General features: G+C 41.3%; 1 protein-coding gene across 7 annotated transcripts in view; it reads left to right on the top strand.

The window, feature by feature from the left end:
- Positions 1 to 20002, top strand: part of RBL1 (RB transcriptional corepressor like 1) — an 81962-nt gene that overhangs the window by 19794 nt on the left and 42166 nt on the right. For 4 of the 7 annotated variants that reach the window (XM_048820475.2, XM_048820471.2, XM_048820477.2 and 1 more), the window contains 9 exons: positions 2065 to 2126; positions 2217 to 2345; positions 2434 to 2594; positions 4515 to 4564; positions 5181 to 5367; positions 11446 to 11612; positions 13737 to 13849; positions 15728 to 15831; positions 18410 to 18547. In XM_048820475.2, the coding sequence (XP_048676432.2) occupies positions 2065 to 2126; positions 2217 to 2345; positions 2434 to 2594; positions 4515 to 4564; positions 5181 to 5367; positions 11446 to 11612; positions 13737 to 13849; positions 15728 to 15831; positions 18410 to 18547 (1111 nt within the window). Of the gene's footprint in view, positions 1 to 2064; positions 2127 to 2216; positions 2346 to 2433; positions 2595 to 4514; positions 4565 to 5180; positions 5368 to 11445; positions 11613 to 13736; positions 13850 to 15727; positions 15832 to 18409; positions 18548 to 20002 lie in introns of those variants that run through there. The other 3 variants (XM_048820472.2, XM_048820473.2, XM_048820478.2) reach the window with 3 other exon arrangements.

The raw sequence follows: 20002 nt of genomic DNA, 5'->3' as shown, positions 1-20002 counted from the left end.
AACAATGTAAAACTTTAGATCCTACAGATCCACTGAGTCCTACTTCAGCCAATTGCTCAAACAAGTTTGGTTACAATTTTCAGGAGATAATACTGCCCACTTCTTGTTTTACAATGTCACCTGAAAGTGAGAACAGGTGTTAGCATGGCACTGCTGTAGCCAGCGTTGCAGGATATTTACATGCCAGGTGTGCTAAATATTCATTTGTCCCTTCATGGTTCAACCACCATTCCAGAGGACATGCATCCATAATAATGACGGGTTCTGCTCGATAACAATCCAAAGCAGAGCGGACCAACGCATGTTCATTTTCATCATCTGAGTCAGATGCCACCAGCAGAAGATTGATTTTCTTTTTTGGTGGTTCAGGTTCTGTAGTTTCTGCATCCAAGTGTTGCTCTTTTAAGACTTCTAAAAGCATGCTCCACACCTTGTCCCTCTCAGATTTTGGACGATTCTTAAACCTTGGGTCAAGTGCTGTAGCTGTTTTTACTAATCTCACACCGGTACCTTCTTTGCGTTTTGTCAAATCTGCTGTGAAAGTGTTCTTAAAATGAACATGTGCTGGGTCATCATCTGAGACTGCTATATAAAACAGAAGAGGAGACATAATTCTCCCTCAAGGAGTTCAGTCACAAATTTAATTAACTTTTTTTTTTTTTTTTTTTTTGGAGTATCATTAGCATGGAAGCATGTCCATTGGAATGGTGACCAAAGCATGAAGGGGCATACAAATGTTTAGCATATGTGGCATGTAAATACTTTGCAATGCCAGCTGCAAAAGTGCTATGCGAACGCCTGGTCTCTCTTTCAGGTGACATTGTAAATAAGAAGCAGGCAGCAATATCTCCTGAAAATTGTAACCAAACTTGTTTGAGCAATTGGCTGAAGTAGGACTTTAATTTTGAATGCAGTTATGTAACAAAAAATTGACATTTGTAAGTTACGCTGTCACAATCAAGAGCTTGCATTACAGTACTTGTATGAGGGGAATTGAAACATGCGATTTCTTATTTTTACAGTGCAAATGTTTGTAATCAAAAATAAAAAAAATAAAGTGAGCACTGTACACTTTGTATTCTGTGTTGTAATAGAAATCAATATGTTTGAAAAGGTAGAAAAAAATCCCAAAATAATTGCAATTGGTATTCTATTGTTTAACAGTGCGATTAATCATGATTAATTTTTTAATCACAATTTTTTGAGTTAATCGTGTAAGTTAACTGTGATTAATCAACAGGCCTAATTAATTTGCATTTCAACGTCAAGCAAAATAGTCAAAAAGTCGTTCTGACCAGTGTTCCCTCTAATTTTTCCCACACACATCAGAATGAATTTTGTTATGTGCACCAATACGGAGGTGATGTGTCACACGTCACCTCCATATTGGTGCACATAACAAAATTCATGTGGTGGGGGTGGGGCCAAAAGGTTTGGAGTGTGGGAGGGGTTCAGGGCTGGGACAGAGGTTGTGATGTGTGTGGGTGCAGGCTGTGGGGTGGGGCCAGGGATGAGGGGCTCAGAGCTGGGGCAGAGCATTGAGGTATGGGGGGGTGAGGGCTCCAGCTGTGGGTGCAGGCTCTGGGGTGAAGAAGGGAATGCAGGGTTTGGGGTGCCCTGGGGCTATGGTGGGGAGAGAGGACTCCCCCAGCTCTCTCTCTCTCCCCATAGCAGCACCTGAGCTGGGGCAGAGAGGTGCCTCTCCCCACTGTGAAGCTCCAAGGTTGGGGCCATTGGATAGGCGCCTCTCCCCCAGCCGTGGCAGGTCCGGGCCGCGGCAGGGGTAGGGTGCCTCTCCCCTGGCCGCGGCAGGTCCGGGGCTGGGATGGGCGCCAGCGGGGAGAGGCATCTCTCCCTGCCAGAGCCCTGAGTGCCTGCGCGGTGCTTAATAGGCTGCTGTGCGGCCTCGCAGCTTAGAGGGAATTTAGGTTCTGACCATATTTTTTACATGAGGAAATAATGGCACTCTAGCCATAAAACAAACAAGTAAGGTACCGTATTATGGGATTGAAGTCTTACCTTTTCTCCTGTTTTTTTTTTGTTCTTGTTTTTTTTTTCTGGTAGAAGAAAGTGCAGTGTTAAAGAATTGTTCAACTTCTGCTGGACGCTCTTTGTTTACACCAAGGGTAAGCTGTTTTCATTAGCTGCCTGCATTGTACACATTTTGAGTGATTAACTTTGTGGTTTTATTTGATGTGATTTGCTGTCTTTTAAAGGTAATTTTCGTATGATTGGAGATGATTTAGTAAATTCCTATCATTTGCTTCTGTGCTGCTTGGACCTGATTTTTGCAAATGCCCTTTTGTACCCAGATAGGAGAGAGTTGCTAAATCCATCATTCAAAGGTATGTTAGTGTTTGCATTTGAAAGACATTTTTTCTTGTTTGTTCTTTTTGAAATATAATTGATAGCTGACCTTTTTGTTTTTTCCAGGTTTACCAGCAGACTTTCACACTGCTGAAGTCAAGACCTCTGAAGAGCCTCCTTGCATCATTGCCACACTTTGTGAACTACATGATGGACTTATGGTAGAAGCCAAAGGAATAAAGGAACACTACTTTAAACCATACATTTCAAAGCTCTTTGATAGGAAGGTACGTACTAATAACTTAAGAGTTTATAAAATGGTAGCATAAAACTGGGTGATCGAGCAACAAAATGGCAGATGAAATTCAGTGGTAATAAATGCAAAGTAATGCACATTGGAAAACATAATCTCAATTATACATATAAAATGATGGGGTCTAAATTAGCTGTTGCCACTCAAGAAAGATCTTGGAGTCATTGTGGATAGTTCTCTGAAAATATCCACTCAATGTGCAGCAGCAGTCAGAAAAGTTAACAGAATGTTGGGACTCATTAAGAAATAGATAGATAATAAGACAGAAAATGTCATATTACCTCTATATAAATCCATGGTATGTCCACATCTTGAATACTGCGTGTAGATGTGGTCAGTCCATCTCAAAAAAGATATATTGGAAAAGATTCAGAAAAAAGAGCAACAAAAATGATTAGGGGTATGGAACGGCTTCCATGTGAGGAGAGATTAATAAGACTGGACTTTTCAGCCTGGAAAAGATACGACTAAGGGGGATCTGACAGACGTCTATAAAATCATGACTGGTGTGGAGAAAGTAAATAAGGAAATGTTATTTACTCCTTCTCATAACACAAGAACTAGGGGTCACCAAATGAAATGAATAGGGAACAGGTTTAAAACAAACAAAAGAAAGTATTCACACATCGCACAGTCAACCTGTAGAACTCTTTGCCAGAGGATGTTGTGAAGGCCAAGACTACAACAGGGTTCAAAAAAGAACTACACCTATCCTCCATGAATTTCTGTATCAGTGGCTATTAGCCAGGATGGGCAGGGATGGTGTCTTGAGCCTCTGTTCGCCAGAAGCTGGGAATGGGCGACAGGGGGTGGATCACTTGATGATGACCTATTCTACTCATTTCCTCTGAAGCACCTGGCATTGGCTACTATCAGAAAACAGGATACTGGACTAGATGGACCTTTGATCTGATCCAGTATGGCCATTTTTATGTGCTTATAATGGTAGCATCCATATAAAGAAATGATCCTTACACATAAACAAAGGAGTGCAAGTGGGGATGTAAAATAGAAACAAATGGACACAGTGATTGGCACAGGTTTTGGTAGTTGGGCATTTTGGCAGAAGTGGGTATTTTTGTTTAAACATTTTCTTTCAAGTTGCAGTGGGGGAGGTTTAGATTGGATATTAGGAAAAACTTTTTCACTAAGAGGGTGGTGAAACACTGGAATGCGTTACCTAGGGAGGTGGTAGAATCTCCTTCCTTAGAGGTTTTTAAGGTCAGGCTTGACAAAGCCCTGGCTGGGATGATTTAACTGGGAATTGGTCCTGCTTCAAGCAGGGGGTTGGACTAGATGACCTTCTGGGGTCCCTTCCAACCCTGATATTCTATGATTCTATGATTCTTCTGTGAAGGAGAGAGATTAGTTAGGGTTGTGGGGTTTTTGTTGTTGTTTGGTTTCCCCAGTTATACACTAGCAGAGAACTCCTGCCTTCTCCTCTTGATTCCATTATGTGGACTGACTAAGGCCCTGTCTATACTGGGACCAGAACAGTGCTAGTGAGAGCACTGTTTAAATATACCAGCAGAATTCTAGCATTGTGATAAGTGTGGACAGGAACTTTCTGACTGAGAATTATGTGAGAACTATGTTATAAAGCAATTTTATAGACTACCTATGGGGATAGTCGGTAGCATAGTTCTCTGGCTAGGATATAGCAAAACATTGTCAGAGTGAGGAGGCTTATACTGCTGAGATGTTGTCTGTACAACAAATTCATCCTCACTGGTCTTGTGCAGCAAAAATCCAGAGAATGATTTTGATCCTAGTCATCTGCATTACAATTAAACTATCATGCATCCACTCTTCTGGAATTGAACAGGTTTTGGATTTACTACCTTTTAAAAATTGTATTACATATAATCTTATTTTTCAACTGTCTTGTTTCCAGATTTTAAAAGGAGACTGCCTCTTGGATTTTTGCAGCTTTGCAGATAACAAGTAAGTGCTGGATGATGCTCTTAAGCAATGATAACGTTAAGCCATTTATACATGCAAGAAACATCTCAGCTCTGCTCCACGGCTGTTTCATTTTCCAGTGGGAGCAGAGTTTAACTCACTTCCTTCAATACTTACTGGAAACCAAGTCTTGGAGGGTCACCAGCAGCAAGAGAGGCCAGGGAGACCAGGCCCTGCAGTGAGCCCAAGGGAATCAGGATAGGGCAGTGGTTCTCAACCCGTGGCCCATGGTTCGCTTACGGCCCAATCAGCACATAGCTGCAGCCCATGTGACATCCTCAGGGCCATACAGGTAGTATATATATTGTGTGGATGCGGCCCACATAACACACAGAGAACTGCATATGTGGCCCATAATGGTAAATAGGTTGAGAACCATTAGGTTATGGTGTTAGAAAAAGGGAGTCAAGGCATTTGTTAGTATGTGCACTATTACTGATATTGGTTAGGTTCCAATCACAGGGAGTGCTATTACTAAAATTAATAAATGTTTTGACTATTCATTGTTTTCAACTGTATAGACTAATTCCATTGGCTAGTTTATCTGGCTTCTTTAACAGCTGAACCCTTAATAAATGCAGTATGGCTTCTTTTCCAGCAAAGCATTGAATAAGGAGTATGAAGAGTATGTTTTATCAGTGGGTGACTTTGATGAGAGGGTTTTCTTAGGAGCAGATGCAGAAGAAGAAATTGGAACTCCCCGAAAGTTTGCTGCTGATGTGCCAATGGGGAAAACAACAACAAGAGCTCACGTGGAGTGTCATCTTCAGCAGCATTTTGAAAAGGTAATGTAACCTGTCTGTTTCACTCTTATTATTTACATATGCAGGTTTCAATGCCCACTGTTTGTCAGAAATTGGGGAAAATACATTTTACATGTAACCCAAGAATATTGTTCATTATATCTCTTTCTCTGTGCTTCAGTAGATGATAATACTTCAAATATCTGGAAATAGGAACTCAGTCTTCACAGGATGCTTTGTCATGTGAAGTAATATACTTCAGCATTAAAAAATGTGTTTTAAGGAGATTAGTCTGAAAATATAGGCTTTGTATCTGGGGTTTTTTTTAAGCCAGTACAACCAAATAAGAGTATTATGAAATCTTAAAATGTTTTGATTAAAAAAAAAAAAATTAACCGTTCTCCAAGGCAGTTAACCCCAACACATTTTGCTATTTTGTGAAAAACAGAAATCAAAACACACTAGAAACAAAGTGCCTTTCATCTGTCTAGTTTCATTGTCCATGCTGGGTGAACTGCAAAAATTAAGCCAGCGGCATAAATCTATTTATTTCTCATTATCTTAAACTGGTGTTTGATATGAGCATGGGAAAAATATTTTCCGTGGTCACTTTAAAAGAAGGGGAAAAATAAGAATTAGCTGTCAGAAAGATGGGGTATACTGGGTAGTTGTAACCATGTCAGTCCCAGGATATTAGAGACACAAGGTGGGTGAAGTAATATCGTTTATTGGACCAACTTCTGTTAGTCAGAGAGAAGCTTTCAAGCCACACAGAGCTCTTCTTCAGGTCTGGGAAAGGTATTCCGAGAGTTACAGCTAAATGCAAAATGGAACAGATTGTTTGTTTAGCATAAGTAGTAAGTACATATTCTAAGAGACCATTCAACCCACAGAACACCATCTCTGGGAGAAACCATGGCACCAGTGCCCACCACATGGACACTATACGACACCCAAATATCATCAATTTGTAAAGCCTACCCCTCACTGGAGCTGAATTATCTATATTCTCTAAGGGACTGAACTTCTGCCCCACCACAGTACTGGATACCATCCTAACATGGAGAACTAGACGAGTTGTTCCACCATTTCTGCATCAAAGAGTTCTTCCACAACAGTGACGACACCACTCACAGTTACCACATTTCCACCGAAAATCACAAGAAAAAAGAATCTTCTGACTAGACATCACAGAGCAGATGAACCCACACTCTTGATCATTACATTGATTGCTTCAGGAAAAAAATTGATGATAAAATCCGTAACAAACATCAAATCCACCATAATCTCTCCACTGCCGAGAGGAGAGCCATACAATCACTGAAATCTAACCACAAGATAGTGATCAAACCAACAGACAAAAAGGGTGGCATTGTAGTCCTCAAATGTGATGACTTTAGTTAACGAGGCCAACCAACAACTCTCCAACACCACTTACTATAAGGAACTCAAGGATGACCACACGCCAAAGTTTATCCAGGAACTTAAGGATATCATCAAAATCCTCCCCTCCCAAAAAACTCCAAGAGAAAAATCTACAAACTCATCAGCATGAACCCACCCCAGGGACCTTCTACATGCTTCCCAAGATAGACAAACAAGGGATCCCAGGCAGACCCATCATATCTGGCCAAGGCACTCTAACTGAAGGAATATTGGTACTCTCAGAAATCATCCTCAAATCACGCACTACACAAAGGGCCAGCTTTCTCCAGGATACCAATGACTTACTCCACAAACATTACAGCATTAACAACCTCCCTCAGAACACCATTCTTGCCACCACGGATGTCACTTCTCTATACACCAACATCTATCACAATGACAGCATAGCTGCCTGCTTCAAATATTTACAAGACAATAGACAACCCTCTCATCCTTTTCATCCATACCCATAACAATTTACATTCAACAACAAACATTTTGCCCAAACCATGGGAGCAGCCGTGGGTATTAGGATGGCTCCCCAATATGCCAACCTGTTCATGAAGAAGAATTTCTGGAAAAATGCACCATGAAACCAATGATATACCTGAGATACAGCAAGAATATTTCCATCCTTTGAGAGAGTTTAAGCTGTCTGTCCATAGATTTTCACCAAAACTTCCACCACCACCACCATCCATTAAACTTTCTCTGGGACACTTCCACACTAGCATCAACTTCCTGGGAACCACAATCAGATCCAGCAGTGAAATCCTATAGAGAAACATATACAAGAAACCCACCACACCTACCTTTATAGATTTAGTAGCCACCCAAAACACACCAAAGAATCTGTTATCTACAGCCAGATACCAAAGAATATGCTCCAAGGAGAAAGTCTGGGGTATACACCTTTACACACTTAACTGTCTTCACCAAACAAGGACACTCCGCCATAGAAATAGATTGCATCGTGGAACAGGCCACCTAAATACTCAGAGAACCTGCTTCAATGCAGAAATAAAACCCCCTCCAACTACATACCCCTAGTTGTTGCCTACCATCCCACTGGAACCTATATGGGGTATCATCAAACAGTTACAACCCATACTTGATGTGGACCCAATCCTGCAAAGATTTCATGGGGGAGACGAGCATTTCTCAAATTGGGGGCCCCGACCCAAAAGGGAGTTGCCGGGGGAGGGGGGGGGTGTCACAAGGTTATTTTAGGAGGGCCATGGTATTGCCACCTTTACTTCTGTGCTGCCTTCAGAGCTGGGTGGCCAGAGAGCAGCGGCTGTTGGCTGGGCATCCAGCTCTGACAATGGCGCCCCAGCAGCAGCGCAGAAGTAAGGGTGGCAATACCATACCAGGCCACCCTTACTTCTGTGCTGCTGCCTTCAGAGCTGGGTGGCTGGAGAGTGGCAGCTGCTGACTGAGGGCCCACCTCTGCAGGCAGCAGCACAGAAGTAAGGGTGGCAATACCACACCAGGCCATCCTTACTTCTGCGCTGCTGCTGGCAGGAGCTCTGCCATCAGAGCTGGGCTCCCGGCCAGCAGCCACCACTCTCCAACTACCACCACCAGCAATTGTGCATAAAAGAACAGAAACAGTACCACCTACAACAACCTTGCAAACCCCCCCCCCCCCCCCCAATTCTCCCCCAGTTCCTTTTTGGGTTAGGACCACTACAATTACAACACCGTGAAATTTCAGATTTAAATAAAAAGAAAAGGAGTACTTGTGGCACCTTAGAGACTAACCAATTTATTTGAGCATAAGCTTTCGTGAGCTACAGCTCACTTCATCGGATGCATACTGTGGAAACTGCAGAAGACATTATATACACAGAGACCATGTTTCCACAGTATGCATCCGATGAAGTGAGCTGTAGCTCATGAAAGCTTATGCTCAAATAAATTGGTTAGTCTCTAAGGTGCCACAAGTACTCCTGTTCTTTTTGCGAATACAGACTAACATGGCTGTTACTCTGAAACCAGATTTAAATAGCTGCAATAATTGATAATCTTTAAAATCCTGTGACTGAAATTGACGAAAATGGACTGTGAATTTGGTAGGGCCCTACTTATTACAACAATCTGTAACCAATAACCCCCTCTTTTTGTCCTATGACTCCAGAGGGGCCACTCCTCTTTGAATGGTCCCTTAATACACTTGTTCTCAAACTTATTTGACCACGCTCCCCTTCTTTGTGTCTGTCCCCCCGCCACTACACAGTACATATACCGATTTAAAAAAAAATATCACCATACAACTCTTACTAAATATTAAAAACAGTAAGGCAGTTATTCAAACAGCCATTTAAGTATATAGTAATTTAAATTTTTAGTGATATACTGCTTACTGGCATCACACTGTTGTTACTAGTATGATGGGTGCACCTGTTTTTGGAGCAGAGCAATTCCATCTTGGGTTAGATGCTTGAGACAGCTATCTGGAGATCTCCTTGTACCTGAAGATGAGATCATTGTTAGTTTTTAATGTACAGTAAAGTAGTTCAGAAAAGTTTTGGCCTTCTCTGGTTTTCACTTGAGTTGGGGTATTTTTTTTCTGTTGCACAAATGAGCCAATGATCCACTGTAATAAGAGCAAAAGCAAAACTGTGATTGTGGTTGATGCTTACAATTAAATGAGCATACCACATTGTAGCAAACAGATTTAATGTACAGATGGCAACAACTTTATATAATGCTATGCAAGCTTAACAGAAATCCGTCAAAATGCACAGCGCCATCTGAGGATTTGATACGTCTGGAGGAATCAGCTTTGCTAGTTATTAATTGCTGTGGGTAAAATGTGTGCACTAAGGGGTTTTTGTTTTTTCCCTAGAGCATCTCATACCTGTCCCCCTAGAAAACATTTTGCAGCCCCCCTCGGGGGGTGCACCCACCAGTTTGAGAATCTCTGCCTTAATATATGCTAACTACTTATGCTAAACAATCTGTTCCACCTTGCATTTAGCTGTGATGCTCAGACCTGAAGAAGGAGCTGTGTGGTGGTCAAAAGCTTCTCTTTATCACCAACAGAAGTTGGTTAAATAAAAGATATTACCTCACCCATCTTGTCTCTCTGAAGGATGGTGCGTCAATTACAGTTGACAAGTGTTACTAGTTTCATGCTGCTTAGACAGTTTCAAAAATAAGTTGGATACAGCTGAAAAAGAATTGTTCCTAGAAGCTAGCACTGGTACAGATCAGTTTTGTAAAATCATTCTTCAATACAGTGCAAAGCTATTGGGCTTTATATTTGACGTTTAATGAGTGAATGTGCAGTGATTTTGACTCATTTTGCCCATTTTGAACTTTAAAATTTTCATAGCACAGCAGATCCTTTCTTATGCTTTCTGATTACTTATAAATTGTGACTTTGAAGGCTCTGGCTAACCTTGATCCTTCCAACTTTTCTGAAAAGTAGCCATCTTAATATTACAAAAAGTAACATTTTCTTACGTTATTCATATCTTGAATTGTGGAAATGGAAAATATAATCAATACAGTCCAGGATTGTGCTCCAGCCACTTTGTGCCACTCCATTGGTATTAAGTAGCTTTCAAATAGATGGATCCATCCCCCAGAGCATCTCTTCCCATGTAAGGGGATCCTCGGGTGGTATAGCAGCTTCAGTGCCATTTCAGTGGCTGGTGGGGAAGATGGCATAGGTGGGGCTTCTTTAGCTGTGAATCACCACAACATGCTATAATGAGGTTGCAGGCATGTGGTGCAGGCTAGAGCAGCCTTCAGGCTGGTTTAACTTGGACCGGAAGACTTGTACATAGCAGTCCTGTGACTGGTAGTGAATTGGGCACCTTTGGAAGTGGATGGGGAATCCCCCTCATCTGTGTCAAATGCTCCTTGATTGCAGCTGGGAATCTGTCCCAAAATAATGCTAATATCAAATAGTTTGTTTCTTAAAATTACATTAATTCACTTCTAAAGGAAGCTCAGTCTTCTTAATGGGAAACTTTTGTGCTAAGGAGTGAACTGGGGTCTGTAGATAATGAAGTGAGGCAAGGATAGACTAGGGGGAAGTGTTTTACATAAAGGGGAGCAGAGGCTTTAAGTGGGTAGTGCAAAAAAGGTTGGTTGTTTATATATAGTCTTTCAATGTTTACAAATACTGCTTCAGCTTTCTTTGGATATCATTGCTTCGCTTGAAATATTAGTACATTTTGTAAAATATATACATAGTTTAAACCCAAATGTGTTGCATGCAGAGAAGAGCTTTGGAACTGAATTGTAATTGCAGCATGTAGGATAAATATATTAAGATTAAAAGGGGAGGTTGATTATATAGTAGTTCTGTGTCATCAGGTAGTTATGGCTATGCATTGGAGTACTCTTGCCTTTACCATTTGTCAGTGTTTAAGTGATCTTAAACCTCTTGTCTATGTTTTTAAGACGTTTAAGTCTTGTATTTTATTGATTTCTCTCTTTGTTTAAACTTCTGACTTTTAGTTTGGGGATTTTATTAAGTTTGTAATTTATTATAGAACTTGCCCTTAAAAACACTTTATTTTAAATCTCAGCCATTTTGTGGTAGTGACGGTATACTCATTTTCTCTGTGGTTTGTGGTGTAGCTGTGAGTTTTGGGAATGACTTTGTAGTTCATGTCTCAGAACATCTGTAGAAACACAATTTTTGATGATTAACTTATTTTCTATCTTACTTGGCAGAAAAGATCATTTGCACCTTCTACACCACTGACAGGAAGGAGGTACCTGAGAGAGAAGGAAGCAGTAATCACTCCTGTTGCTTCAGCAACACAAAGTGTGAGCCGTTTACAGAGCATTGTGGCTGGGTTGAAAAATGCGCCAAGTGAACAGCTTATAGCTATCTTTGAGTAAGCATGTCACTAACCCCTACTTTCATTACAAAAGGTGACCCCTCTCTTCAGACTTGGTTTTGTTAGGCTACTACATTTTTGCTCCATGCTCAAGTCTCTTTAAAGGGTTTTATGAGGGTTGCTGGGGGAAAAAAAAAATCCGTCTTCTTAGTGTTTCCATTTGAAAGACCTTATTGTGAGGACCTAAACCTTTTATTTCTTAATGAATCTGTGCTTCTGGAAAAGTATGGCTTTTAAAAAAACTTCATTACTTACTGTTAGATTAATAGGGCCAAATTTTTTTTTACTCATCAGCTAAACATAATTTGTGCATCTGCTTTTTATTGACACGGAGTGTGGGAGGGGGCTCAGGACAGGTGTTGGGGTGCAGGGAGGGGTGCAGAATGCAGGAGGGGGATCAGGGAGGGGGTTGGGTGCAGGAGGAGGCTCCAGGCAGGGGTTTGGGGTGCAGGAGGTATGTGGGGTGCAGCAGGGGGTTCAGGGTGCGGGCTCCAGTCTGGCGCCACTTACCTTGAGTGGCTCCGGGGTGGCAACGGCACGCAGCAGGGCTAAGGTGGGCTCCCTGCCTGCCCTGGTCCCGCGCCACTCCCAGAAGCGGACGACACCACGTCCCTGCGGCCCCTGGGGGAGGGGAGGCAGAGGGCTCCGTGCGCTGTCCTCGCCTGCGGGTACCTCCCCCGAAGCTCCCATTGGCCGCGTTTCCCCGTTCCCGGCCAGTGGGAGCAGCGGGGTGCAGTCCACGCAGGCGAGGGAAGTGCCTGAAACCCTCTGCCCCCTCTTCCCCCAGGGGCCGCAGGGACGTGGTACCAGCCGCTTCTGGGAGCAGCGCGGGACCCACAGTGCCACGGGGGTAGCGATTGCATGCTCCGCGCCACTCCCAGAAGCGGCTGGCACCACATCCTGGATCCGGCCCACGGGCCATAGTTTGCCCACCACTGGTCTAGGGGAACATTCTAGTTGTATCTTAATTGGGCTACTGAAAGGTAATTATTGGTAGCCCAAGTTATCTCTGGTGCAAATATTATATGGATATCAAAGTACTGAGGTGTTATACTCTGACTAGCATTACTTTCCATCCATTTCCTCTTTTTTTTTTTATTTGAATCTATAGGTTTCTTCTTCTTCTTTCCTCCTTTCTCCCCGCATAAAAAAAAAAAAAAAAACACAAACAAAAAAACACACCAATCTGTTTTGGTCTTAATTGTGTGGTAGCAATTTGCATAATTTAAAATAATTTATAAAATCCTCCCACAATCTTCCTGTCCGGATGCTCAGAGTATTACATAGTAATTTAATACTTTTAAGATAATATAAAAGTCGAAGTAATGTAAGGTTAAAAGAAACAAAAGTCCGTTATTATTTCTAAAGAGGGGAACTAGTGCACTGCTCTGGAGAACAGAATTCAGTTTATATAAGCACATTCTTTATCAAGCACGCCTCATGTACAAAAATGATAATGGAGTTAGTCAGGGCTTATCTACACAGTGGAGTAATGCACACTATGGGGGTGAGATTCCTAATGTGTTATGGATTAATTGGTCTGTGCCTGCTGATGCTCACTAAAAGTTCTTAGTACACTTTAACATAGTAAGCACTAGTACTTACTACATTAAAGTGCACTAGGAAATCTTTAGTGTGCACCAGCAGTGTCTACTCAGAGTAGTTAATCCACAATAATTAGTTCCCTTTAGAAATCTTACCTCCATAGTGTGCATTGCTCCACTGTGTAGACAAGCCCTAGGTCTTCTCAAACTATCAGATCCTATATGGCCTTTAAAAAATATTGTACTGCTACTCTTTGTTCTGGAACACATGTTGCATCTTTTCTTTGGTACAACAGGTCAGTAACCATTGAACAGAATGTTGTACAGAACTGAATGAAATAAGGCAAGGTTACAGTTCAGAATAGGAGTTGCAAGTAATAATATTAAAACCAACATGGACTGTCTCTTTTTCTGGTTAGCTTGTAAATCTGTTTGAATGTGTGTTGTCCAGAGTGTAAAATACATCAAAGGATGGGACATTGGTTGCCAAGAGGAAAGCTTGGTGAAATTAATCTTCTCAGGGCTTTATGTTTCTGTAATATACAAATGAGGTTTCTCTTTCTGGGTCCTGCTGTAGGTCTTGCGTACGCAACCCTATGGAAAGCATCTTGAATCGAGTTAAAGAAATAGGTGAGGCTTTCTGTCGGAGTTATACTAAGTCAACAGATGACCAGCCAGGATCTCACATAGGTAGGAATATGTGAAATGCATAGAATGTTTCAGCATATTGAAGTGCATCGCTTTTGTATCAAAGGCGACACGTTTATGGGAAGAAAAATGCTTGGGCTGATTCTTCATGTACTAAATAAAATGAACAATTGGTGTAGATGAAAACTGAATTTTCAACGGAGAGACAACTTGCTGCATAGAAATGTGCTAATATTACTCCAACTCCTCACTGATTGGGACAGGCTGATCAAAATTTTGAAGAGATAAATGTCCTTAGAGTGTGTTTTCTGGGACATTTCATCCATACATCAGTCCAACTCCATGGAGGTGAAGGTGCCTTCAGTACAACTCCTATTGAGACATTTATAAGATAGTAAGAATATTGCATTGGGGAGGTCAGCAATCAAACTAAAGAGTATCTTTTAAAAAAGTTTACTAAGGCATCCGTTATTTATTAAAGTAAAGGCAACAATAACTAAAATATTGAGCCTCTACTCATTGGTTCAGAACTTGTTGCATATTTTCATTGCAACAGGTCAATAACTACCAAACAGGACATTGTACAGAGTTGAATGAAACCATGCAAGGTTATACAGTAACTCCTCACTTACGGTCATCCCAGTTAACATTGTTTCATTGTTATGTCTCTGATCTGTTAGATAACATGCTCGTTTAAAGTTGCGTAATGCTTCCTTATAACGTTGTTTGGCAGCCACCTGCTTTGTCCACTGCTTGCAGGAAGAGTGGCCTGTTGGAGCTAGCTGTTGGAGGCTTGGAACCAGGGTGGGCTGGCAGCCCCCCTCATCAGCTCCCCTAAGTTCCCTGTGCGGCAGCTGCCCAGCAGGCTATCAGTCAGGTGTCCCTCCCCCCACTGCTGTGTCTCTCTCACACATGCACCCCCAGGACTTTGGAAAGTGGAGGGAGTGGTGCGCTTCAGTGGGATAGCGTGGGTTCATCATCATGTTCAGTTTCCACAGGGAATGTTTGTAGCCACTGTGTCTCCTCCCTCCATTCGTGCTGCCTTGTAGCGTGTGAGGCTACATTAACAACAATGTGTTAACCCTCGAGGGCTCAATTGAGTGCTAGATCATCATTTAGAAGCAAGGCATTCCCTAGGAAATATCCCACCCTCTTCCACCCTGACGCCACCTCCTCAACCAAGCTTCGCAATTATCATTGCTGTGTACAGTATTAAATTGTTTGTTTAAAACTTATACTGTGTGTGTGTGTGTGTGTGTACACATACACATAATCTTTTGTCTGGCGAAAAAAAATTCCCTAGAACCTACTACCAGTGGCCCCCCCATTTACATTAATTCTTATGGGGAAATCGGATTCACTTAACATAGTTTTGCTTAACATAACTACAATGTTAAGCAAGGAGTTACTGTAGTTAAAAATGGATGGGACTTGAAAGAAATTATATTGAAACTCTTAATAAAAGACTGTAAATTTGCATTCATCTAACAATTATTTTTAAGAGATCAAATTAAAAGGAAATAGTATACACAAAAACTACATAAGAAGTGGGGAAAAAAGGTTTCTTAATTAAATTAACTTTCCTGTATGCGTGTTAATGCAACACATTGCATATTTGAAATTCAGAAGTCTTTTACAAAACTGGAGTGGAGACCTTACACATAAGCATTCCTAAAGTTTGAACATCTAAAGAATATGAAATACGTTAATTGCATGTAAGGTTTGAATCACATGACATTACTAAAGAGTTCAGAGTAGTATGTCCTCTTGGCTTACAACACACATGTGTTTCTGTTATGGAAAGTAAAATACTGGTTAACTTAATCAAAGCTGTTTATTCATCCCCTGTCCCCCCACCCCGCCCCCCCAAACTGCTGACTTGGAATACAAGCTTTCAGCAATGTTTGGTTTCAATTGCAGATTTTGCTGTTAACAGACTAAAACTGGCAGAGATTTTGTATTACAAAATTTTGGAGACGATAGTAGTACAAGAAACACGAAGATTGCATGGGAAGGACATGACAGTAAGTAGAAAGCTGGAACAGAAGAGCTTCCTCTTCTTTAAGTTCACCCTTGTGAATACTTTCAGAAAAATTCCGTGTTTGGGTCAATCCACAGAGCTCCCATTTAAATCAGTCTGAAGGCAGAATTGGTTCCTCAGTCTGTTGACTAGCTAAATAGTGGATTGATGGGCTCAATTTTCCAGTTTAATATTAATTTCATTCCTTAAATGAGATTTCAAGACATTTGACCCAGTCATAGTTTCCTGAGAGCTCAATGTTTCTTCAGTGTTACTAGTCTCTCAACTAACAGTTCCTTCCTTATATTTTCTTATGGCTGCGTAGTAAATCCTACACACTCTGCTGTACTACAACTGGGAATGTAAATATTGTTTTAAAAGTTAACTGTTTAAATGATTAAAATTATATCATTTAATCATTTAACAGATTAAAGGGAGAGGGGCTGGGATTGCTCTGGCTCGGGCCTAATGGGTAGAGTGAGTAAACTGGTAAGACTAATGCTTACCAGTTAACTGTTTAATATTTTACATCCCTAACTACAACAAAGGTGAATTCTTACCTGATTTTAAATCAAAAACTGGATTGTCAAGTAATTTGAACTGATAAAGAAAAGTGACTTGCAAATATTTCTCTCCAAGATTGTTTTTCTTCTTTATGTTATCCTTCTCTCCTGCATCTGAAATGATTCCTTTCATCTGCGTTTAATACTGATATATCCTTTTTTCCCCCCTAACTCATATGTGTTGATATGTGATATATACCTGAATAGACTAGCGTTTGACAATAAAAAGAACTATATATGAAGGTGCCTACAACTGCTAATTCTTTGCCTATTTTGTCTTTTAGAACATAGATGCTGGGCAAGGCATTTTTGTTCTCCTCTTTATCCTTCAACAAAACATCTGTTGCTTTGCAGTAACTGCAGATAGCACACTCTGCATTCTGCTTTAACTCCTGGTGTGCAGGCTTTTATCCTTTTACCCATAGTATGAAAGCAGCTTTACTGTCATTGGCATGAGGGGCTGCTTCCCCTTCAACTTGTATTATTAGTAGATAAACAAGTATAAAACCAGCCTTTACCATTTGAAACTTTTGGAAAAGCGGGAAGTAATGGAAAGGGCCAAAGAAACAGTAATTAATCTTTCAGGGAACAAATATGTAAAGTAGTTGAATGTAGTACAGTACTTAAGTATGCCATTGGAATTTTCCTTTTTGTAGCTTAAACTGTCATAATCTAGCAATGTGCTAGTTGTAATACAATTGATTTAGCTGCTATTCTTTCTCCAGTGTGTCAGCACCTATACTGCTTATAAGACAGCAAATCTGGCTGTAAAGAGTGGAACAGGCATGCTAAATGACATGATAAATTGGACAGGGTTCACAGAAGAGCCACAAGAATGATGAATAGATTAAAAAACATAGAATCATAGGACTGGAAGGGACCTTGAGAGGTCATCTAGTCCAGTCCCCTGCACTCATGGCAGGACTAAGTATTATTAGACCATCGCTGACAGGTTTTTGTCTAACTTGCTCTTAAAAATCTCCAATGATGGAGATTCCACAACCTCCCTAGGCAATTTATTCCAGTGCTTAATCACCCTGACAGTTAGGAAGTTTTTCCTAATGTCTAACTTACGCCTCCCTTGCTGCAATTTAAGCCCATTGTTTCTTGTACTGTCCTCAGAGATTAAGAAGAACAATTTTTCTCCGTCTTCCTTGTTAACAACCTTTTATGTACTTGAAAACTTATGTCCCCTCGGTCTTCTTTTTTCCAGACTAAACAAACCCAATTTTTTAAATCTTCCCTCATAGGTCATGTTTTCTAGACCTATAATCATTTTTTGCCTTTATAGTGATAAAATAAATAGATTGAGCTCCTTGAGTCTAACAAAGAAGGTTAAAGGGTGACTTGATTAGTCTAGAAGTACCTACATTGGGGAACAAATATTTGATAATGGGATCTTCAGTCTAACAGACACAAGTATAGCATGATCCAATGTCTGGAAGTTGAAGCTAGACAAATTCAGACTGGAAATAAGGGATACATTTTTAACAGTGAGGATAATTAACCATTGGAACAATTTACCAAACATCGTGGTGGATTCTCCATCCCTGACAATTTTTAAATCAAGATGGGATGTTTTTCTAAAAGATCTGCTCTAGGAATTATTTTGGCAAAGTTCTCTGGCTTTTGTTATAAAAAAGATCAGACTAGATGATCACAAGGCCTTCTGGCCTTGGAATCTATGTCCTTTGTCTCTTGACTTCTTTTTCAGTGCTTGCTCTTCTGTAACTTTTTCCATATCCCAAATCTTAATTCAGTTAAGGTTTAATTAATGAATAGTAAATTCAGGGTATGATTTAAAACAAAACTTAAATTCCTATTCTAGATTTTTTTTTAGTGTAGGCCTTAGCAGATCAAATCATCATATTTCATCTAGTGTGGATAGAGTTTGTGTGTGTGATGATGAGAATGCTGTTCTTTCTCAGTAGTTCAGTCTCTCTGGTATCATTTAAGAAAACATATTTATGAGTAATTCCTCAATGATGTGGCTGAAAACCATTTCTGTGTCCCATCTAGGCTCTTTTGGAGCAAGACATTTTCCATCGTTCCCTGATGGCATGTTGTTTGGAGATTGTGCTATTTGCATATAGCTCACTGCGAACTTTCCCTTGGATTATTGAGGTTCTTGATCTCCGACCATTCTATTTTTATAAGGTAAGCATAAACATTGTGTTCAAATACTTGGATCTGAATTATAAACTTGTAAAGTACCTCTATTTAGTATTAGATTGACAGTCCTAGAAGCCCTCTATTCCTAGGTTAGGTATAGCAGAGGGGCGAGTGCTGACCTGTAACAGGTGTGCTATTTTAGTGTAAGGCTGCCTGTGACAGGATTGGGACTCACCACTGCAGTGCCTCCTGCTGTTTACTCTGGGAATTAGGTCAGTTCATGCAAAGCACCCCCTGCCAGTGGTGTCCCGTCCATCTCTTGCCCTCAATTGGTATCTCGACCCACGTTGCTCCCAGCATCCTCTTCCAGACACTGCCCTCCGGCAGTGTCCCCAAGTCCACACTGGCCCCCTTCCAGGGGGGAGTTAACAGCAGTTTTTCCAGTTCTCTCCTGTCGCAGTGGCCAACCACAACCCCTCAAGTGTAGCCCCTCTGTTCAAGGGCCAGTTGCAGTCTGTCACGGCCACCCTTCCACAGCCAGGTGCTGTACAAGGAGAAAGGGGGGGACCCAGACCTGCCTACTACTCTGGGTCCCAATCCAAAGACCCTTTAGTGGCAGCCTCTCTGCCCTCCTCCTCTCCCCTTGTCTAACTGTTCCTAGGCCACTTCCCCTCTGGGCCTTCACATCCTCTAGGCTCTTTCTGTCAGGGCCTGCAGTCTGGCAGGTATTGGGCCAGAGCCCTTCTGTGCGCCCCCCGAACCTGCCCTGCCCAGCACTGCTCTGTCCGAGGTGTCTGTCTCGGGCTCAGGAGACAGACCTTCCCCCATGAAGGTCTGGGACAGACTGCCTGCTCCCTTCCTGGGCAGCCTTTTTATAGGGCCTAGCCTAGCCCTGATTGGCTGGCTGTAATACTGGCCCTGATTGGCTTTCTAACAGGCCCTCCCTGATTGGCTGCCACCTTGCGCAGCTGCTCTGGTCTGCTGTAGCCCAATCTGGCATGGGGGTGGGGCAGTGCCCCACCACACTGCCCTTGAATATGCTACCAAGAATTGACATCTGTTATCCAACATATGTAATACTTGTGACACCCTTTCCCTTGTAATGTAAAGGAATAAAGCACTTGTGCATGGTTTGTATACTTTATTTAATTGTAACATGCTGTCAGTTAATTTTTGATGTAACAAATGATTTGTAAACGTGACTTACTACTGTGGTTGGTCAAATAGTGGAATAAAATATTCTTAGACTATATTTGACCAGTATTTCTACCAGTATTCAAATTTACTAAATATTTCACCAGTAGTAGAACTGGTCACATACCACAAAAGTCTGTGGGAAATTCTTAAACTAATACTGATAAAATAATTCAAAATAATATATTTGTTGAGTACTGTTTGATCAGTCCTACTTGTTACATCCCATTTGTTAAATCTTTTTTCCCTTCCTGTCTTTACTTAACTGACTTTCCTGCAACAGAGCACTGTCTTCTCTTCTTGTTC

Source organism: Caretta caretta, chromosome 13, assembly GCF_965140235.1.
Source record: "Caretta caretta isolate rCarCar2 chromosome 13, rCarCar1.hap1, whole genome shotgun sequence".
Classification (NCBI taxonomy): Eukaryota; Metazoa; Chordata; order Testudines; family Cheloniidae; genus Caretta; species Caretta caretta.
The sequence above is the reverse complement of the archived record's forward strand: the minus strand, read 5'-3'. Positions and strand labels throughout refer to the sequence as shown.